The 23246-nt window shown below is 48.6% G+C and overlaps 1 protein-coding gene across 3 annotated transcripts; it reads left to right on the top strand.

Annotated features, from left to right (window-relative positions):
• Positions 1-365: 365 nt before the first annotated feature.
• Positions 366-19755, top strand: MEOX1 (mesenchyme homeobox 1; the record flags this gene model as incomplete). 3 transcript variants are annotated; one of them, XM_081028241.1, is made up of 4 exons in its annotated part: positions 366-606; positions 962-1286; positions 16397-16569; positions 17713-19373. In XM_081028241.1, the coding sequence occupies 3 exons, from the start codon at positions 1166-1168 to the stop codon at positions 17833-17835; spliced, it is 417 nt and encodes a 138-aa protein (XP_080884367.1). The 3 variants fall into 3 exon arrangements, with proteins under 3 accessions (XP_080884367.1, XP_080884366.1, XP_080884368.1); XM_081028240.1 differs by having other exon boundaries at positions 391-1286; positions 17713-19755; XM_081028242.1 differs by lacking the exons at positions 366-606; positions 16397-16569 and having other exon boundaries at positions 821-1286; positions 17713-17798.
• Positions 19756-23246: the final 3491 nt, after the last annotated feature.

The following is a 23246-nucleotide window of genomic DNA, read 5'->3' as shown; positions in this document are numbered from 1 at the left end:
AATGCAATCAGCAAACTTGTCTCTTGCACTTATTCCCTGCTTCACTCCCTGGAATTTGGCACTTGATGGATTCTGGATCTGACTTAAGGCTTTTTCCAAATCCAAGACTTGGGGAATTTTGTTAACAGTGCAATAAAATAACTTCATAGTGTTACAGGAGGCACATTAAAGAAGTTGTGTGTGTGTGTGCTGCTCTCTCTCCTTCAAAAAAAAATACAGACAATGTTTCTTTAAAAGTCTCCATCTGCAAATCCCATTAGATGTGCATATAAGGTTTCCGATGATTAATAGTTGCCTGCTCGGGTTTTGGTTGGAGGGGATCGTGTGGGTGCGGGTTAACCCCTCCCTCTCCTCTCTCACATTTCACTTCAGAAATTTGTCACTCTCTCCCCACCGCAGCATTTAAAAGTGTGTCTCAGCAGCCCTGGTCCAGCCCTCTGCAGGCATTTGCTGTGGGCTCTAGGACGAGCACTCCATCAGCTGGTGCTTCTGGGCTGGGACAGTGAAAATGTTTAGTGTCATCGGCAACAAATACATGTACAGGGGACCCCAATAGGCAGGCTGGTGTGTCGGGGAGCAGGAAGCCAGGAGTGAAGTCCGACAGAGGTGTGTGTATACATATATGTGTAGCTGGACACATGTGCGCGGACTTTAAAAAGCGACTTTAGTTTTGGTTTTTGTCTCGGTTCCTGGGGTGAACTTTCTATTGAACATTTTTCCCTCCTATTTGATTTTTTTTTTTTTTGCATTTTTAAAAATTTGAATATAAACAGTGTAAGAATCAAACCTTTGAAAGACTGAGGCGTGCAGCAGACAGCAGATGGATCCTGTGGCCAGCAGCTGCATGAGGAGCCCCCACCCTCCAGCCCCTGTCTGGGGCTGCCTTCGAAATCCCCACTCCGAAGGCAGTGGGGCCTCAGGGCTACCCCACTACCCGCCAACCCCATTCTCCTTCCACCAGAAACCAGACTTCCCGGCGACAGCGACAGCAGCATACCCCGACTTCTCGGCCTCCTGCTTGGCGGCCACCCCACACAGCCTTCCCCAGGAGGAGCGCGTCTTCACTGAGCAGCACCCTGCCTTCCCACAGTCCCCTGACTGGCATTTCCCTGTCTCCGAGACCCGGCGCAGGCTCAACCCAGGCCCAGCTGGGGGCTCTAGGGAGATGGGGGCCAGCAGCCCAAGCCTGATGGACGCCACTGGAGGCCCAGGTGAGGACTACGAGGTCCTGGGAAGCACTGCCGAGACAGAGAAGAAGTCAACTAGACGGAAAAAGGAGAATTCAGGTAGGTGGCTGAAGAGCAGCTGACCATTCTTTTACTGTGCAATCTTGGAGAGGTCGCTTGCCCTCTCTGAGCTCAATTGCCCTGACCAATGAATTGTGAACAGTACTATCTAAAGGCAAGAGTTACCTTTGGGATTTCTTCTACTTCAGAGTTCTAGGATCCTCTGGTGATGGGGGCTGTGTCTGTGTTCCCAGCACTCCTGGGCCCTAGGAAGGATGTGCCAGTGAGAGAATAAAACAGGATCCATAGAGATTTGGAGGATACGTGGGATGGAGCCTCAGTACAAGCTGGCAATGGCTGGAGAAGGGCTTTCCTGAATCCCAGCAGCCTCTGGGTCATGCATCTCCCCACCGTGCTCCAGCTGGATCCAAATGATCTGCAGAGCCCCAGGGTTTGCTCAACAGGGCAGTCAGAGGCTTGGAGGGCTAGGACTGAGGCTAGCACCCTGGCAGTCAAGCAGAGCCAGGACCCTATGTCTCCAGGAGCCTGGAGGCAGAGAAGCAGGCCTAGGGCTGGGATGAGAAAGGCCAGGAGTGAGGGGAAGATGGAGTATGAGATTTGGGGCAGACTGCCCACAAGGTATCACCCTGCCCAGTTGGGCTGTGCCCAGGCCAAGGGGGCAGTTCAGCATGTTAAGTTCTGGTTGACCCCCAGAAAAGGCCCTCCTGAGGGGTCACTGGCCTTGGGGAGAGTCAGGGAGGCAGGCAGCTGAGGGCAAGCACTGGACCTCAGAATGCACGTAAAACCTAGCTCGGTGTTGGAGCCCCAGAAGCCAGAGGATGGAGTTGGTCGGTCCACTTGTTGAGATCCCAGCTATAGTCCATCTCCTCCCTGTGGTAGGAACCTGTTGTTTCCTCATCTCCCCATGGGGGCATCCCCAGCTTCTCTTGCTGCCTGTTCACCTTTCCTATCGTTCTTTGGCCCTGCCTTGCCCAAAACAAGGCAGTATCCATGCCTCCTGCCCCCATGGCCCGCTCTGTCCTCCTGACACCCGCCCTTGGGGCAACATCTGTCTGTCTGAACCTGCAGAGGACCTCCTCATGGGGCTAACCAGCACAGGCAGAAAATGAGAGTGCCAACCAACCAATGAGAAGGTGCTTTGCAAAACACCTTCAGTGTAGCACAAATTTCCCAAGTATCTTCTCTTTGTCAGTCACTGGCCAAAGCCCTGGGGACGCAGAGATGAATAAGGTGGTCTCGACCCTCCCCCACCCAAAGAGTTCAAACTGAGAAGGCAGAGAGGTCTGCAGATACCTATCTGGCAGTGAATATGCTATAATCAGGGAGGCTCAAGGCACGGTGGGCAACACTCATTAATTCTTTTTGAGTCCCAGCAGTTTGCGAGGCAAGTACAGCAAGTCTTACCAGCAAGTATCTTGGTTCTTACACGTGTGGAAAAGGAGATTCAGAAAATTTGAGGGGATCTCTGCTAGGATGGAGTCTAAAGAGAGTGACCCACTCATCTCAGTTTGCCCAGGACTTCTCTGATTTTAGCATTGAAAGTCCAGTGTGCCAGAAAACCCTCAGCTCTGGACAAACCGGGACAGTTGGTCACTCTCGAAGTGAGCTCAAACCCGGAACTTCAGATCCCAAATCCCACCCCCTTCAGTAGATTTCAAGCACAATCGTCATTTTGACATATTTGGTCTTCAGGCTTGAAAAATCCCCTCAATGCACTCATAATAGATGGGAATGACCACAACCCTCCTGGCTGTTCAATAGAAGGGACTTTTAAATTGTCAACCGGTGAAATCCTGAATTACTTCCAGCCCTGGTTGGAGATTTGCCGAAGATGGGGCACTTTCTGCTTTTCCTCTCCAAGGAGCTCTCAGCAACTTGGTCCTGTGCCTGGTTGAAGAGCTCTCCCCTTTGTGGGCCGGCCACCATAGCTCCATCTCTGCCCACACCTCCCTTGGCTGCATTCAGCCACTTTCCTGGGAACTGGGAGCCAAGGCACTGGGAAGGCATGGGCAAAGCCAAGGGCTGGGCTTAGGCAAAATCATTCCGTGTTTCAGCAAGATCCAAATGAGTGTCTTTCCTTTTGGCCGGTGGCCCATGGAACTGCATTAGGGAGTAAACTCTCATGCCAAGCAGTTGACCATCCCCAAAAGCACATGGGCACCCTCTCCTGAATACCCTGCACTCTTCACAGGGTCAGCCTCGGGCTGGGAGAGGTTCCCACCCCTGGGATCCCTCTCAAGGTTCCCTTAGGAGCAGTAGCAGTCATATAAGGTAGGGCATATAGCAAGGTGACTTTCCTTCATTCTCTGGGGTTCCAGACCCACCCTCTGTTCAGCACGGAAATCTTTATCTCCCTGTTGGTTGCCTGAGTCTTCCTCTGGCATTTAACTGGAAGGGAAGGAAGGAGAAAAGATCAACTTTTAAGAGCCTAAAGAAAGGGGAACGTGATGGGCAAGGCTCACAACCCACTCCAGGAATCTACTCACAAGAGACAAACCCACAACGATCCCCTCCTCATCCCACCAATCCTGAGTCACTGGTTGGCTACTGTCTTATTTGAAATTTTAATATTTTATTCATCATGGATTTTTTGCATTAATTTTGATTCTTAAAAACATTGCACTAACATATGATTTCTCTTGATTACTGGGGTTTTAAGTGCCCCTTGTACTCAATGCCTCCCCCAGGCCCCTGCTAAGCCATCTCTGGAAGGGTAACTAGTATTGATAAGAAATGTGTTTTTCTTAGTGCTTCACAGTCAAGCAGACAGGTTGCAGTGTCAGCACTGCATGACTTTCGGAAAATTCTAAACTTCTTGGAGCCTCAGTTTCCCCAGCTGTAAAATGAAACCACAGCCACAGCACCTTCTCTACAGAATCTCTGTGAAGGGTTAATGCAGTGACCCACAAGAGTACTTGGCCCATGAGTTCAAGCAATAGATGCTATGAATGGCATTAGGCCCATATTTACAGAACCAGCCTTGGGAACATAGCGTCTAACAAATCTCCCTATATTTGTCGGGTCAATGGAATTGAATTTTTCAAACACATTGTCTCAGAAATTCCTGAGTCTGGAATATAAGACATGGGAACTTCTTGCAATCATTGTTGGTCCTAAAATCCAATTGTCATCAATTAGGAGCTTGGAGCTCAGAGATCTGCTGGGGAGGTTGGGGTTGAGTTGTGCCTGTTCAATGTGTCCCATACTGGCTGGCCGAGGAGGCATCGGTAACAGAAATTTACTAAAGTGTGTTTCAAGAGGAACGTTCTATGCTTTCCCCTCTCCTTCCTCTGCCAGCCCCAACTGCTCCCCCTTCACTCCCACTGGAAGTAGAGCTGACGTGCTCAAGTAAATGATCAGGAAAGTGGGGATCCCTGGCCCCCCACCCTGAGACCTTCTGTTGATTCACAGCACAAAACTGATTGAGGACACCAGTGTGATGTTATCTCACCCCAATCACTCCCAGACCCGGGCCAGTGGGTGTTAAAGACCCCTGCTGGCAGGGACAGCTGTGAGGCCACTGTTGTTTGCCCCCAATCTGTCGTTGCTACCGTGGTTGTCTTTAATTTATGGGGATGAGGGATTTCGCAGTGATTTCCTGACAGGGTTCAAGGGAAGGTCGCGCGTGATCAGCCTGGCTGCAGGTGAATCTGATCGCCCACGGGGGAGAGCCGCTGTGCTAGGGCTCAGCACTGCTGGCTGGGCTCTCACATACTCATTCTGCCTTCATCAGACTCGCTTTGTCCCATCCTCCCTCAACTCCAACACGTGTGCCTCCCCAGAGCTCTCCCTCTCTGATTTCCCTCCCCTGCAAGACCTGATCGCCACCTGCCCTTACCCAACCACGTGAACTCTCATTTCTCTTGAGGTTTAAAACCTTCCACAAATTGGCCCCTTTTGCCCTTTTGCCACCTGCTCTCCCTCTACAGGCCAACCCTCCCACCTCCGCTCACCTTGCCACAAGCCATACCAGTTTACTTGCCTTGCAAACACACCTTGCTTTTTCTCCCCCACTCTTCTGCCGATTGAAGTCCTACATATTTCAACATCCAGCCTGCAAACCACCCCCTTCAAGAATCCTTTCTTTCTTTTAAGTTTATGACTCCACTGGTACATAGCATCATTTCAGGGAAAGCTATAGTTAAGAAATTTCAAATCGTGGTATCCACTAGAACCTGTGCTGATTTTCTAAATATAGTTTATAACTTCATCGTTCTCCTGAGACTTCTTACCATGGGACATCTTGTATTTGAAATCTACTTTTTTTTTTTTAATGGTCAAAAACACAGAACCAAATGTACCATCATAACCATGTTTAAGTGCATGGTACAGTGGTGTTAACTATATGCACATTGTTGTGTAATAGATCTCTAGAACTTTTTCATCTTGTAAAACTGAAACTCTATACCCATTGAACAATTTCCTTCTCCCTCGTCCCAGGCCTGGGAACCAGCATTCTACTTTTTGTTTCTAAGAGGTTGACTACTTTAGTTACCGCATATAAGTGGAATCATGCAGTGTTTGTCTTTTTGTGACTGGCTTATTTTAGGTAGCATAATGTCCTTGAGGTTCATTCGTGTTGTAGCATATAACAGGATTTCCTTCTTTTTTAGGGCTGAATAATATTCCATTGTATGTATGTACCACATATTCTTTGTCCATTCATCTATTGATGGACAGACACTTGGGTTACTTCCACCTTTTGGCTATTATGAATAATTCTGCAATAAACATGGGTGTACAAATATTTCTTCTAGATCCTGCTTTTGAATTCTTTTGGATACTTACCCAGAAGTGGGATTTCTGGATCATATGATAATTCTATTTTTAATGTTTTGGGGAAGCACTATACTCTTTTCCATCGCCACTATAACAAAGGTTTCAGTTTCTCCACATCTTCACCAATGCTTGTTATTTTCTGGGTTTGTTTGTTTTTGTTGGTGGCCCTCCTAATGGAAGTGAAGGGATATCTTATTGTGGTTTTGATTTGTATTTCCCCAATTATTGGTGATGTTGAGCATCTTTTCATATGCTTTTTGGCCATTTGTATATCTTCTTTGGAGAAATGTTCATTCAAGTCCTTTGCCCATTTTTTTATTGGATTGTTTGATTTTTGTTGTTGACTTGTTGGATTTCTTTATATATTCTAGATATTAACCCCTTAACAGATACGTGATTTGCAAATATTTTCTCCCATTCTGTAGGTTATATTTTCATTCTGTTGATTGTTCCCTTTGCTTCACAGAAGGTTTTAAGTTTGATGTAGTCCCATTTGTCTGTTTTTGCTTTTGTTGCTTGTGCTTTTGGTGTCATATCCAAGGAATCATTGCCAAACCCAATGTCATGAAGTTTCCTCCCATGTTTTCTTTTAGGAGTTTTATACTTTTAGGTCTATGTTCAGGTCTTTAATTCATTTTTAGTTAATTTTTAAATATAGTGTAAGGTAAGGGTCCAGCTTCCTTCTGTTGCATGTAGATAGTTTTCCCAACACGATTTGTTGAAGACTGTTCTTTCCCCATCAAGTATCCTTGGCACCTCTGTTGAACATCATTTGACCATGTAGGTGAGAATTTACTTTTAGGTATCTGTTCTGTTCCATTGGTCAATAGGTCTGTCTTTATGACAGTATCATACTGTTTTGATTACAGTAGCTTTGTAATATGTTTTGAAATCAGGAATTATGAAGCCTCCATCTTTTCTTTCTCAAAATTGTTCTGTCTATTCAAGGTCTTTTGAGATTCTGTATGAATTTTAGATTTTTTTTTCTATTTTTGCAAAAAATGCTATTGTGATTTGATAGGGATTGCACTGAATCTGTAGATCACTTTGGGTAATAAGGACATTTGAATAATATTAAGTCTTCTAATCTATAAACATAGGATGTCTTTCCATTTATTTGTCTTCTTTAATTTCTTTCAGCAATCATTTGTGGTTTTAAGTGTGTATTTCACTGCCTTAGTTAAGTTTATTCCTAAGTATTTTATTCTTTTTGATGCTATTGTAAACATAAGTTGTTTTCTTCATTTCTTTTTCAGATTGTTCATTGCTAGTGCATAGAAAAGCAGCTCAGTTTTGCATGTTGATTTTATATCCTACAACTTTGTTGAATTCATTTATTAGTTCTAAGAGATTTTTTTGTGGAATCTTTAGGGTTCCACATACAAGATCATGTCATTGGCAAACAGATCATTTTACTTCTTCCTTTCCAATTCAGATGTCTTGTCTTTCGTTTTCTTGTCTGATTGCTCTGGCTAGGACTTCCAGTATTATGTTGAATAGATGTAGCAACACTGGGCATTCCTGACCTTAGAAGAAAAGCTTTCAGTTTTTCACCATTGAATATAATGTTAGCTATAAGATTTTATGGCTTTTTATTATGTTGAGATAATTTCCTTCTATTTCTAGTTTGTTGAGTGTCCTAGAATCCTTTCTTGACATACTCCTCCCTCACTCTCACAGAACAAGCCTTGTTTATACCTCCTCCATTTTAGCATCAAACCACAGTTGGCCTTGTATCCAGAGTTATAGATGCATATGGCTGCCCTTCTCCCCAAAATTGAAGTGTCTGGAGGGCCAGAATGATTTCTGATTCATCGTGCAGTTTCCCTAACACCACCGAAACATTTTCACACAGGAGGAGCTCCTTCAATGTCTGCTCAATAGTCTCTATTGCAGCCTGGCATTCATTCATTCATTCATTCATTCATTCATTCATTTTGTCACCTTCTCTCTGAGCATGGCTCCACTGCCTGGCATGAGGGTTCCCACCATGTGTGATATACTTCTGTAAAATGCATCAGAACTTTTACAATCTCACTCATAAAAAAATGTGCAGAGAACCAGACTTCAATCATAAAACCAGCCCAGAGTCAGAGAGAGAGAGAGAGAGAGAGAGAGAGAGAGAGAGAGAGAGAGAGAGTGTTGGGGTCAGAAAGATACATAAACAGCCACATGCAAGCTGGGCTGACTCTACAAGAATCCCCCACAGGGTACTGGGGCCAGCTGCCAAGTCCCAGGGCCACTATAGGAAATAAGTGGAGCTGCTGTGGCTGAGCGATAAAGTGGATCCACCATGGCAGAGGAGTTAGGGGGGCTGCCATGACTGGGCAGCTAGAGGGCCCATCTGTCACATGTATAGATGACTGTGTTCTCTAGGGTAGAGGAAAGGGCACTTTGTTCTAATTTACAGAGAGGTCCTCTAGGGCCTAGAATCAGCTTTGCCAACCACCCGTCACGGCTTTGCTCCCTCTCCTCCGTGGTGAGCACTTGGCTATGGGACATTAGGGGGTGTCTTAGTCCGCTCAGGCTGTCATAACAAAACACTATAGACTGTGTGGCTTAAATGATAGACATTTATTTTCTCACAGTTCTAGAAGCTAGAAGTTAAAGACCAAGATGTTGCAGGTTTGGTTCTTCCTGAGGCTTCTCACTATGGCTTGTAAATGGCCACCTTCTTGCTGTATCCTCACATGGTCTTTCCTCGTGTGTGAACATCCCTAGTGTCTGTCTATATGTCCTAATCTACGACCCTTCTTATAAAGACACCAGTCAGATTAGATTAGGGCCCACTCTAGTGGCCTCATTTAACTTAATAACCTCTTGAAAGGCTCTGTCTCCAAATACAGTCACATGTTGAGGTACTGGGGCTGGGATTTCAACATATAAGTTAGGCAGGAGGGATACAATTCAGCCCATAAACAGGGGGTATAGGGACAGGGAGAAGGTTCTAGCAGTGTCACAAATGTTCCAGTTAAAAACCCCATTAGTGAAAGCAACATCTCAGAGGTGGGCACAACATCAGAGCTTTCCTAGCTTGGCATACCGTTAGGCACTAGAGTTTTTTCACCCAGATAGAGTGTTATTTTGTCAATAAGCAGGCCCTGCATTCTTATACCCACAAAGAGAGATGAAAAACGTGGAGGCAGTTTTAGGCATGAGTCTCTAAAGAAGTGGGCTGTTTGACAGAGGAAGAAAGAAAGGAGGTGATAAAGAAATAAATGGACAACTTCAGGGAGTGTCACTTGGGTCACTAGAGTGATGTTGAGTACCACGCTGGGTGAGCTCACATCCACCCCCATCCACTTGCTGGCCACAGCCTAGCAATGGGGGGGAGGGGAGAGGGGAGTAATGCTAAGTGCACTAACAGGAGAGACCTAGTTCAAGTCTTGGACCCACAATTTCCTGGCTGTGTGAATTCAGTCAAGTCCTAAACTTCACTGAGTCCTGGTCTCCTCCTCTGAAAAATGAGGATACTGCTATCTCATAGGGTTGCTATGGGACTAGATAAGATCACAGCTATAAAGATCACAGCCAGCACTTGGTAACCCCTCAGCCCATTTTCCCCAAACCTACCAATGAGCACCCTTCTCCTTTCAAAGTCTTCCCTGATCCTGGCTGCATTCCACATTGCATCCGACTAGGCAGTGACCCAAGCTCAGAAGGAGCCTTTACAGTGTGCCATCAGCCAGGCCTACCTGCCACTGTAGGCTCACTGGTCCAAGATTGTTGCAGTGCTGGTTTCAGGGCCACACAGCAGCTGCAAGCCCTTCTCATCCCAACTCCAACCCTAGGACCCCCATTAAGGAAGAAGCCTTAGGCTCCAGGGTGCCAGCTAGGGAGGAGAGACAGAAAGTCCACACTCCATCCCTCTGGGCACCCCCTTCCTCCTGGTTAGATAGAGCTCCTTCCCCTCCTTCTCTGACAGGTAGAGATCTGGAGCCCAGTGCAGGAATCCAGGCCTTAGCCATTGTCTGAACTCAGAGGCATCAGCATAAATCCTGTGCCTGGGCCGGCTCAGGCCCCACCCAGATACAATCTGGAAGTTCTGGAGAAAGTCCGTTTCCACTGGGGCAGCAGGATTCTGACCAGCTTCTAAGATGTAAGGGTCCAAAGAGCCCACGGATCATGAAGTCAGTTGAGGGACCACCTCAGCTGCCTACCGTCCTGCTGTGCTGGGTGCTCAGGAGTCCCATCCCACGCACTTATTTCTCAGGCTTAAATAAATTAGGGCACCTGGGCCCAAGGAGGTGGGGATGATCCCAGAGGCAGAGCAGCCCTTTCTCTCTGAGGGGCAGGACCCCTGCATGCCCCTGGAGCCAGACTCTTTCCCCAAGGCCCTCTCTGCTCATTGAGTCAGGTTTCCCTGGCCTCTAGCCAGCATTTCTCCCCCACCCCCCACCCCAGTATTTTATATTTCATGTTTTTCCCTGTTTTCCTTGAGTGCAGTGGTGGAGAAATAGTGTAAGCAGTGGGGCCTGGGGCCTGAAGCCCACACTTCCTTTGGTGGCAGCTAAAGGCGACATCTGGAACTTATAAACACAAACAAAGCCCAGCACTGCCCAGGCCTCCCCCAAATCATCTTGGAGGCTTGCTGCTGCCCCCACCTCTCATTTCCACTGCCTCCCTCCCCCCTCACTTCTCGGTTCCCCTCTTCCACAGGCCCCACACCCCATCTCATCGCCCCATCCATTTCACTCTCCCTCACCACCCTCCACCCTCACTGCCCTACCCCACCTGGGACTCTCAGCAAAGACTACTGTAGCACCAGACATTCTCATTCCAGAAGAATCTGCTTCTCTCCCAGAAAACACACCCTGAATTCCCCAGCCCCACTGCTGGGCTCCTCAAAGAGGCTGGGAGCTCAACCCATATCTCTTCTGGCACCTATGGGAGAGGGAGAAGGCCTGGACACTGAGGTGGGCAGGACGCAGTGAGAAAGGGCGGCCAGTCCCAGGAAGCCAGGGAGGTCCTGGAAGCCAACAATCAACTGGTCTTGGGCTGGCTCCACCCAGGTCTTGTCTGCTTTGATGGGTTTGACTCCTCCTTCTGAAGTTGAAGTGTCAGAACTAACAAGGACATCAAAGGTGTGTGCTGTGAAGGAAACCAGACACCATTTTCAGGTTTGTCAGGGTCTCACCTGACATCATGCCCTAAATATCCTCTCCCTCTCCCTTCCTTGGAGAGTCCCAAGGAGACAGACATGGACCCAGACACAGAGGCTGTCCCTGGAGCACAGCCTCCATGCTGATCGTCCCCCCGGGGCAGTGTGACAGAGTGGCTACAACCTTGCATGAGACCCACGGGACTTCTGGCAAGCCATTCAGTTTCTGGGTCTTAATATCCTCGTCTGTTTAATGGCTAATGTGTACCTTACCTACCTCACAGAATAACTAAGAGGATACAACGGGAAGCAGGCTAATATGTGGAAATAGCTTCCTATCAAGGAAATCTGAGATCGAGGTTCAATCCTGCCACTAATTTGCTGTGTGTCTTTAGGAAAGTCTCTTACCTACTCTAGGCTCACCAGTACAATGAAAAGGTGACGTTAGGTCATCACAAAGTTCCCTTCCAGCTCTACTCTTCTATGATTCTGTAGTACATATGAAAGCCCGAAAGAAATTCATTATCAACTGCAAAGTGCCATTTAAATACATGGCCTATGGCTTTCTATCTGGTCTTGGATAGAAATTTATGTAAAATGACTGTGAGAGTTGGGGGGATAGAGATATAGGACTGCAAAAAGGCATGTTCCCCAGAGTCTGTCTGAACTTCCTTGTAGCTCCGATAAAGCTGTCTGCTGACTTTAGGAAGGCCTGCCAAAAGTGACAGCTATTTATGAAATAATTTACTTTGGGTGGTGTAAAAGCTCATGGTGGAAACCGCAATCACACACACATCCTGTTTGCATTTCTCTGGGTTCTGCCTACTGTTCCATCATGGCCCTGCTCCCCCAGAGGGTTGTACAGGGATTGGAGCAGGGCAGGCAGCTCCTCCCTAACCATGGAGTCGGCCAGCTGAGCACCAGCCTCCTCCCTCTGCAGTCCTAGAAGAGGCACCCGCTGCCCTTGAGAGAGAAGCAGGACCAGGAGGACTGATGAGTGATTCTTATCAATGCTACTTACTGTGTCTGAAATCACGGCCCCCTGGAAGGCTGACACAATAGTATCCATAGTGGCCAGAGACACAGCTCCAAGCAGAGATGTAGAAAAGTAGTGAAGGGGAAATAGTTAAAAGAGCAAACATTGAAAAGGTGTCCCTTTCACACAGCTCTGGAGACGCGATACCTTGAGGAGCATTGTTTCTCACCTCCGTGAATCATCTCTCCATCTCCAGTATAACCTCTTCTGATGGTTTTTTCGGAGTCTCTGTGGTGTGCCAGGCAATGTGCCAGGTGTTAGACACACCCTACCCATCTCATTTCACCTTCTCAGCAGCCTTCTGATCACAGTGGATGTAGCTATTCTTGTTTTGCAAATGATGAAAGTGAAGCTCAGAGAATTTAAGAGACTTGCCCAAGGTCAGAGAGCTTTTTCTTGGAGGCAGCTAAGACCCAGGCTCTCCAAGGGGTCCTCAAACACCTCTGCAAACACAATTTCCCTGCACTCAGCTTGGAGTGAGGAGCTTTGCATGTCAGAGGGAGAAAAAAATTCCCTGGCATAGTCCTCATCTTTGAGCTGAGGACCTTGGGAAGGCTGGAGATGGGGGGAGATGTCTTGGGACAGAGCACACAGCAAGATTCTAGATTTGACTGAAGGGGGGAACCAGGGGCCAAGACAAGAATATTTGAAACTAGAAGGGGTTGCAGGTTCAAGGCCAGGGTTTCTCCACAGGAGAGGGTGTAGGGCAAAGAGAAGAGGGTATCAGGGCTGCGTGTTGGGAAAGGACTCTGACACCAGCTCCCCAGGGAAAAGAAGACTCAGCCCAACACCATAATTCCACACATGGAGAAACTGAGGCCCAGAGAGGGAGGGAAGCTTTCCAACAAAGGTGGACTCTTGGGATCAATCCATCCTGGGGATCGTGTGCACATGAACCGCGCGTGTGGGCGGGCAACATACTCCCTTGCCGGCAATGGCATGGAAGTGCTCAGTCTGTCTTTTTCTATCTTGATGAAAATGCTGCAGAACAAAGAGAACCGTAACTTCCACTTCTGTTTTCATAGCTAGCTTTGGTACTTCTGGCCCTTTTGTCATTTCTATCAAGAATGAAAGTTGTTCCCCCTCTGGGAAGCTAATGAGGGACAAATATCCTCCCAGAGCCAGTATCCTATCCCCTCTAGTGGGGGTTGCCCAAGGTTCACACATTCAGTTATCTCATTTCCTCTTCTTTCCCATCCTGAGGCCTCAGTGCCCAAATCAGGATGATAGAGAGAGGAGAGTGGGTAGGGAGTGACTTGTCTTGGTTGACAGTGGTCAGCTGCCCACATAACAAGTCTAAGACCGACTCAAGGGGGTCCTCTCCCTACCTCTCCTCATCTCTCTCAGGAGGAGTATGTACAGGACTGTGTGGGCAGAGCTGTTGTTTTCAGGGATTCTATAGGGCACCTGTGCACACCTACGCAGGCCTGGGGAGAAGGGGAGTGTAGGTACGGGGATCAACCGAGGACAGGCCCCCCCAGGAACCCTGGAGGTGGAGACAAGCAGAGCTGCCAGGGTCCAGCTCTAGCCCCCAGCCAGCCAGATACAAGATGGAGAACCTGACACCAGGGTTGATGACCTCAGCTCCAGTCAGGTGGGTCTGGGTTCCAATCTCAGTTCTGCCACCTAAAAGCTGCCCGGCACGCTGGGCAAGGTCCTGAGCCCTCTGAGGCTGCTTCCTCCTCTCTCCTGAGAAGGATTTAGCAAATAGTTAGCAAGTACCTCCTATGTGCCAGGTACAGTAGCAAGTGAGAAAAAGCAGTTACATTTCTGGGGGGGGTGAAGGGGGGAGAGCTATTAATCAAATTATCACACATCCAATGCTGAAGGGGATAATAACAGGACCTCCTCCTAAGGGTGTTACACGGGGAGGATTAAAGCAGCGGCTGCATCTAAGCACAGCGGAGCCTTCCAAACGCCAGTAACCTATTATTATCCCAGCCCCTCAGATGGCATCTTGTAGAGTTGAAGAATTGGCAAGAATACTTTCTTTTAGCGCGCTCAAGTTTTAAAAGCATTTTCCACACATTAGCTCGTCCAATCTTCCCAATAACCTCTAGGAGGTAGGTACTTTATTTTCCCCAGTTTCTTGATGAGGTGACTGAAGCCCAGAGAGGTTAAGTGACTTCCTCCAAAGCTCCAGCAAGCAGCTCCAGGGTTTTACACCCCTTCCGTTGTTAAAGGGAAAGACTGGAAAACACGGAGCCCTGGGACAGGTGGGGGCGGGAAATGAGCGGGTTTCCCGGCCTCACTGTGGGCGGCTGGGCCGGGATGTGCCCCGGGGGCCGCCCCTCCGCCGCGTGACCGCCCGCCCTCCCCGCGCGGCGGCCAAGGCCGAGGGCTCCTGGGGGACCCCGGCCGGGGCTGCACGTCCTTCCCCTCCGGCCCACGCTCCCGCTTCCGGAGGGATCTGAGCCGGCCTTCTCCGGCCGGGAGCCAGAGGCCGCCGGGCGGGCAGCCCGGGCCCGAGAACGCGCGCCCTCCTGCTCCCAGGCGCGTCCCGCAGGCGGCCCATCCGGACCCGGCGCCGCGACCCCCAGTACTCTGGCTTCGGGACATCGGGGAGCCCCCGGAGGCGTCCCCGCCTCCGCCTTCTCGGGTTCCCGGGACTTCAGCGGTGCCCACTCATCTCTCTCTCTGGGGCTCCGGGCGGAGGCGGCGGCGCCCAGATCGCTCCACGCGGCGCCTACCCGCGCCAGGAGCCGCCACCCCGGCCCTTAGCCGGCGCTCAGGCCCGCGTGACGCGGGCGCGGAGGACGAGAAACCTGACATTCACGGGGACTGAGGGGAAAACAGGAGAAGGACTGAGAAGGGAACTGGCACGCGGGGCTGACGCGGGGTCCCTACGTCCCCACCCAGCCCTGCGCTGTGGCCGCTTGGCCGGGAGTGTGGGCAGCCTACCCGCCTTACCCACCACCCCGGTCAGTTTAGACTCCGCGTCTGAGAACAGATAATCTCCCCCACAACACACACACATCCAGGTGGGGGCAGGGGTGCAGATTTCAGTAAAGCACCTGACTCTGAGCCACCACCTCCATGTCTGCAAAACCAGGACAAGGAAGTGAAAGACTTCTCTAACTTTTAAAGCCTGCAGGAAGGGTGGTTCCTGTAAACCCTGCACTGGACACGGGCACCCATTGTTAGTTAACTGTGCAAGTGTATGGGTCTCCTTCCTGTGCCCACTCCACCCACCACCACCACTCAGGTGAAGGTAGAGCCGCCTCTTACCCTGCTCAGGACAGAGCGATACAGTCCATTGTTTGTACAGCACTTTACAGTTTGTAAACCCTTCCTATATTTCATTTGAACAGTACGTGAGTCAAATTGTCTGGGTTTGATTCCTGCCTCCATCACTCACTGGCTGATGACCCTGGATGAACTTGGACTGCTTAATTTCTCTGTGCTTAGTTTTCTATAAAATAGGGCTACTACTAGAACTCATCTAGTTCGGTTATTGTGAGGATTAAGTCCCTGCTGTGTCTAACTCAGAGCCTCCTTCATAGATGAACTTTCCAGACCCCTCCGCATGTCAAAGGGCGGGGAAGAAGCTCAAAGCAGCACTTCTCAATTTACATGTGCACACAGCTCCCCTGGCGATCTTGCTAAAATGCAGATTCCGATTCAGTGGGGAGGGCCACTGAGATCCTGCTAGTCTGGCCAGCTCCCTGCTGTTGCTGCCACCAGAGCACCCGTTTAGCAAGGTCTTAGAGCAGTGGTTTGTAAACTGGGCCATGCAGTCAAAATCACCTGGAAGCCTTGTTAAAACAGATCACTGGGCCGCACTCCCAGAGTCTTTGATTCAGTGGATCTGGGGTGAGGCCCCAGGAGTTGCACTTCTAACAGTTCTCAGGTAATGGTGATGTCACTGAAGATAGAGAACCTCTGTTTTAGAGCATCTTAGCCAAAAGTTTAAAGCCAGCTTCTAATGTCAAGCTGGATGGGTGGGCTGAGTGGCAGAGATCATTAAACAGCCAACGGCAGCTTCTTGTGTTTTGGGAATAACAAACAGTTGGGGGGGGGAGGGGTGGCACCTGAGGTTGGGAATCAAAAAACTTCCTCATTTTAAGAGGGTTAAGACACTAGAAGGAAAGATAAAGGGATGACATGGATCCTTTCTCAGCATTCTTTAAAAATAAGAGAGATAAGGAAAGGCTGCCCTGCTGTGTGAGGACAAAAGAAAGGGAACAGAGGCCCCTGGGCTCACGACTTCCTGTGTGGGGCCCTTTCTCCCAGACAACCAGGAGAACCGAGGAAAACCGGAGGGTGGCAGCAAGGCCCGCAAGGAGAGGACAGCCTTCACCAAGGAGCAGCTGCGGGAGCTGGAGGCCGAGTTTGCTCACCATAACTATCTGACCAGGCTCCGGAGATATGAGATCGCCGTGAACCTGGACCTCTCTGAGCGGCAGGTGCGGCCCCAAGGGACCCCTCTTCCTCTGGGCATCCCTCCTTTCCTTGGTTCTCTCATCACCCTCCCTTCCCACCTCTGACTCCCTAAACTTCTCCTTTTTTCTTCTCCCTCGGCCCCGTCCAGCAGTCCAACTGTGGCTGGATCTAAGAATCACCTGGGGACTTTTGAATAAAATCCATGCGATTATTTTCATGGTCCTGGGATGGATTTCGGACATCAGAGTTTTTCAAATGTCCCCCAGCTGATTCTTACACGCAGCTGGCGTGTGAGATTATTACTCCTGGGATCTGATTATTCCCAAACTTGAGTGTGCATTGGAATCACCTAAGCGCTTGTTTAAAATGCAGATTCCAGAGCTCTGGAGAGAGATTTTGCAGTAATAATGACTGGGCCTAGGATCTGCATTTCTAATAAATTCTCCAGGTGATTCAGGTATGTGGCTGGTTCCTGGGCACACTATGAGCCCTTTGTTCCTAGCCCTTTGTTGTGGGCTTTCCCTCAGAGCATTCCACCCACACCCATGCTCTGATGTGGAGTAAAATATAATAGTAAAAATGATTTCATAGCAGCTTTCAGTTGATAAAGCGCCCTGCCAGAGTGCTGGATTTAGAATCAGAAGACTTAGATTCAAATCCTGCCTCTATCACTTCCCAGCCCTGTGACCCTTGGGACGTGTCTCCCACCCTCTCTGAGTCTCCATCTGTAAAACAGGTCATAACCCCACCCTGGCAGGTAATGCTGAAGCTCAGATGAAAAAAATGTGTGGACCAGAGCTACCAAGATGAAGGGTGCTTTATACACATGCTTAAAGATGAGGCTGGTGATCTTTTATTCCCAGACCCTTAGTAGTAGAAACTAGAGGTGGGGGTGTTGGCACAGGAGGGGCAGAGCATGTGAAAGCGGGTGGAGCCAGTGCACAGTGACTTGTAGAACATGTTCCCACGTCTGTCTAGGGCTTTCTTTTTCTGGAGACACAAGACAGGCCTCTGGGCAGATTTGGTCTCAGTTCCTGGACTTTTGGAGGAGTGAGGAGGGATAAGCAGTGTTTAGAGCTGGGGTACCCGGGGCTGCACCCTGGGTAGCTTGAGCATGAACTGGGGAGGTGGTTGTAGTAACCAGGCTCCTTTGCTTCCTCCATCAGGTCAAAGTGTGGTTCCAGAACCGAAGGATGAAGTGGAAGCGTGTGAAGGGGGGTCAGCCCATCTCCCCTCAGGGGCAGGACCCTGAGGATGGGGACTCTGCAGCCTCTCCAAGTTCAGAGTGAGATTCTCCATGGAGAAAAAAAGACTAAGGACTGAGCCCCCGACCCAAATACTCCCACCCCGAACCCCACTTTCACCTTCTCCCACCCACCCCAGGGCAACGTCTCCGCATCTTGCAGTGACTCTTGGATGTTAAGCTGCCCAGCTTTGCTGGGAGCCTTGAAGTTTCCCAGAAAGTCCTGTCCAGCATTGCTCTGTCTTAGCAGCCCCTTCCCCAGGGCCTTTGCTTCCCACAAGTCTCGTGGAATCATACAACGGCCAGACCAGACGCAAGTGAATCCAGGGAACAGCTCCAAGGACACCGCTTCTCAGGGTCTTCTGACTGCTTCCCATGCCTTCTCCTACTCCCCTCCTTCTGCACCAGCCAGGCCTCTGCCAGGTCTGGACACCACCTGGTCTGATGGGAGAGGAGACTTGGGACCAGCTGGTGACTCATGAAAGCTAATACTTCACAAGAAAGGAAATGACTGACACACACAGGCACACACACACACACACACACCTAGACCACCTTTCCTTGCTGGGCTCTATATCTGAGGCTTTAGGGCCCTTGAATTGTCCCAAAACCCCAGGGAAAATTAGTGTGAGGAGGAAAGAAGACAGAAACTCAGCTACTACAAACAAGAAACCATCCCTGTCTCCAAATTTGTTGGCTGTGAGGTGGGCAAGTTTATGAGCGCTGGCTGGAAGAAGACAGTTGGAAAAACAACCTGGTGTAGGTCTCCGCAGTCCCATACAGGCCCATTTCCACTGACTTAACTGTGGGGGTGGAGTGAGAATGGACCCAGGACACCACCTGCTTTTTCAAAATCAATTCAGGAATACAGCTGGGACTGTTGAGCAGCGCCCCAGAGCAACGGAGCAGCTATTCCTTTTAAATCCACAATTTCTGGATTGAAAAACTATCCAGATGCTCACATTATTGAGTTGAGCACTGACAAGTGCTCCCTATGTTCTGAGGATGGAGAGATTATACTAGGGCTGCTGGGTGAAGGCCTAGAAACGTGGAACCCTGGAGAGGAAGGTGCTCCAGCTGCAATGTCTTGTGTTTTCAAAGGACTCTGACTGCAAGTGGGAACAAAAAAACAACAACAATCCTTTCTCCAAGGGATGCGTTCGAGCCTATCTAGTAGTCCACAAATGTTGTTCTTACGGGAGGAGCTACTAAGTGTATGTGTGTGAACTGCCCACATCCTCTGGCGTGACACTCCAGGACTGATGGCCAAACATCCTGGGGCAACTGAAGTCTTGGAGAGAGGTCCCCTGCCTGCTCCAGTGCTCTGTCTCCCAATGCCAGTTGTTGTCGCAGAGGGAGGTCAGCAAGAGTTTGGATCTCTTGTATGTAGATTTAATCATTCACTTGTAAAAAGAACCCCACCTCCCCATCCCAAAAGGACTAATGTTGTGGGAAATGATTGCCAAATGAGATGGCTGGTTAGAGCATGCCTAATTTTTTCTAAAGCATACTTCATATATTTTCTTAAGATTACATCAAGTTAACTGTGCAAGGTCAATTCACTTAGTAAGAAAACTCCTGGAGAAATAAAATCAATAAAAAAAAAAAAAAAAGCAAAGTTCCCAGGCCTTTTTCCTTGCAGAGCTAAGAACCACAGCCGTGTGTGCAAGCCTCTGATACTCACGTGATGATTGGCTAATATCTAGAAGCAACAAAAAAGGGGAATAATCTAGAACAAGGTATCCCCCTTTAGGTTCTTCAAAAGGTGAGGGTGCAAATGTAATCGTTGCCTCCCCCCCCCCAAAAAAAAAGCTTTTCTCCCGTGCAACTACACTGTCTTTATTTCTCATAAAATTTTAGCTTTTTGTTTCCTCAGCCTATGGCTTATCAAGCATTCAAAGTTCTGTAAACAAAAGATGAACTCTTTTGTTAATAAAGGAATCTTCACTGATCATCCCAAATTTTTAAATTCAAAGTCTGGAGGTTTTGTTTTTCAGGATAAAACAACATACACCAGTAGTAACAAACATGACACAAGAAAAAATGCCCCCAATTCTATGCCTTTTTAATTTAAAAAATTTTGTTTCATCAAGATGTCAATAATGAACAAAACAGGACTGGCTCGAGAGGGAAGGGAGGGAGAGGAGCTCCTACCTGGCTAGGATTTGGCTTTGAGGCAGACCGTCTGTGCCAGATGTGACATCATTAGGAGTTGGCAAAGGAAAGCAGACTCACGAAAATCAAGGTGCCACAGGGAAGGTTCAGGTTCAAAACCAAGCAAAACACACCCCCCTCAGGCACTCAAACTTGACGCCAGGGACTTCAGAGAACATCCACCTCTCTTGGTTTCCCTTGTCTGTCCAGAATATTCCTTCTCTGTCTCCCATGCAGATCCCTTTCTCAATGCTGTTGCCTCCACTGCTGGTTCCCAAGATTTCCTCTTTCTGCCCACAGCCTTCCCCGTCTTCAAGTCCTCCCCAGATGAACCCATCTACCTACAGTTTTTTTATTGTGGTCAATAAAATACACATAACATTTTAACCATTTTAAGTGTACAGTTCAGCGGCATGAAGTACTTGCACGTTGTTGTGCAAACAATGACACTATTCTCTCCAGAACTTTTGCATCTTCCCAAACTGAAATTCTATACCCATTAAACAGTAACTCCCCGTGTCCCCCTCCCTTCCATCCACCTACATTTATATAGTGTTTACTCTGTGTTGGGCAGTGTTCTAAGAGGTTGTACTAGGATTGCTGTCTGACAGATGAGATAAGGAAGTTTGGCAGAAGTTCAGTAAACCCCCAAGGCTTTATAGGCTGGTTAGTGTTTGTGGTAGAGCGTATGATTGGGCCCAATTATTTCCCTCCCTCTCTGCTCGGGGAACACAGCTCCGTGCCCTATGCTCCGTGCCCATTGCCATATGCTGTGCCTCCCATAAGAGGAGACTATGTCCCCGCCTCATTGACTCCAGGCTGTCCATGTGACCAGCTTCGGTCAAAAGAATGTGAGCAGCAGTGCCGGGCGCTGGCTCTGCCATTGCTCTTTTCCTTCTGCACGCAACTGAGACGGGCTCCACCGTTGGCCTGGATTCCAGCATGAGAAAGATGTGGAGCCAGGCCAACGCCAACCCACAACCTTCACATATGCCAGTGAGGATGTGAAAGTTTGTGGTTGGAAGTCATTGGGATTTGGGGGTCACGTGTCACTGCTGTACCACCTCGTGAACACTGACCACACCAGTTATGACACTGGGATTTGAATACTGGCATTCTGGCACCAGGCCAACACTCTCACCCAATCTGGGAACTGAAGGTTTCATATTCCACTGTCTACTGCCCTTTTCCACCTAGATGACTACAGGAACCACAAACTCAAGATATCTGAAGGGGAAAGTCCCCATTCCCCCGATTAGGGGGGCTCCTTGCCCTGCATTCTGAATCCTGTATTTTAACTGGTGACACCACAACCTACCCATTCACTCATACTGGAAACCTGGGATACATCCTTGATGCTAACCTCTTTGCTTTGCAGAACCAATCAATGACCTGGTCCTGTTCATTTCCCTTCCTAAGTAGAAATTTCTCACATCCACTGCATTCTTTGCCTTCCCACCGCCATTACCTTTGTTCAGGCTGTCAACATCTTTCACTTGAATTAGAGCCTCCAACAGCTCTCCCTCCTTCTCCTCTGTGGGTCCTCAAAGTCCACCCCCTAGAACAATCTCACATACACACACACACACACACATATGCACTATCTATGTCACCCCAGATTTAAAACCTATCAGTGGCTTCCCATTAAATTGCAAATAAAGCCCAAAACCCCACACAGGGTGTCCATGCTCTGGCCCCTGTCTACCTCTACAACTTCATCCCACCACCCCTACCACACGCTCCATGCACCCTTCTGCTGTACATACCACGTGATTTCTCTCCTACATCCCATTGCTCATTTTCTTCTGTGTGGAATGCTCTTCTAGACCAAGGACTTAGGCATCCTAGGAGTACTTAAAGGGACAACTCGAAGGGAACACAGAGGAAGTCTGAACGTGTAAATAAGGCCCAACTAATTTTCAACAGCAGGCCAATGCCTGACATCAGGCAGCAACATTCGCCAATTTCTAAACCCAATAGGAAAAAAAAAAATCTCTTTCGACGTGAGAATTTTAATTTCCCCAATAAACACAGTTAATAAGTCCATTGAGGAAAAGTGAAATTAAAGGTGCACGCACACATCAATCAAGTGTTTTCCGGTTTCCTTTGAACACTCCCTGAACTACTCCCACTCTTCAGCGTTGGTGTTTGATTGACCAGTGCTAGGTGAACAGTAGCTGAAACCAGCTGCTCCTCAAGTTGGTAAAAATCCTCTGCTTTTCCTGGAGTGCAAATCTGTACCAGGGAAGCAAGGCCACCCACTGACAACTCCTTGATGTGAACCAGTGACTGTGACCAGAGACAGTGGCGTGGTACGTATCCAAACAACCAAGAATTCCTAGACAATAACTTTTCAGTAATGGATTTTTTCATCCTTGAAAGAGCATCAAAGATGAGCAAGTGTGTGGCTGCCCTTTGCAGAGAGGTAGAGTGATGAAGTGAGTAGAGAATCCATTTCTAAGTGAAAGGACCTGGGAGGGTTCAGGGCTTCAGAAATCTACCCACATGCGTGGGCCAGGCCCTGGGATGGTAGTGTGAATTTCTACAGCTCCTCTATTCAAAGAAGGAATCAGATGTCAGCCAAGGATCCACTCTTTCCTGTCTGGACCCCGAAAGTGCCATAGTTCTAGTAACCAGGAGAGCCCACGGTGGGTGGCTTGCTTTCTTCCATTGAGTGGAAATGTTTTCCATTAAGAGCTATATATTCTCCAGCCAGGCAGAGGGGCCTATGCCAACTAATCCCTTACAAATGCCATTGCAGAAATTGTCAACCACATCCTCTCTTGGCCACCACAGCACTGGGCTCTCACTGTGTTCCTTTTCTCCTTGGTTGCCTTCTCAGCCCCATTTGCTGCAAACCCTGAATAGACACCCTCAAAAATATCTCAAATCCATCCCTTCTCTAATGCCACCCTGACCATTACTATCCTTTTATCTCTGTCTTCCCACCTTGGATGTGTTCCTTTATGGCCCTTACCACAGTTTGTAATTCTTTTATTTGTTGTTTGCTTATTCATTTGTGGTCTGCTTTCCAAGCTGGAGGGAAGAAAAGGATCTGTGTTTCTCTGACCATTTCATTCCCAGCTGCTGGCATGATGCCTGACAATAATAAAAGCTCAATAGATAGTGATGGATGGATGGATGGATGGATGGATGGATGGATGGATGGATGGATGGATGGATGATGGATGGATGGATGACTTGTTAAATTAATGCCTGGCTTCTTAGGTCACAAGTACCCATTGCTGGCCACATGGACCACATAGGGAAAGCTCTGACCCAGAAGCTTGTTATACTGGCTGG

The sequence above is a fragment of the Rhinolophus hipposideros genome (assembly GCF_964194185.1).
Source record: "Rhinolophus hipposideros genome assembly, chromosome: 20".
NCBI lineage: Eukaryota > Metazoa > Chordata > Mammalia > Chiroptera > Rhinolophidae > Rhinolophus > Rhinolophus hipposideros.
The sequence above is the reverse complement of the archived record's forward strand: the minus strand, read 5'-3'. Positions and strand labels throughout refer to the sequence as shown.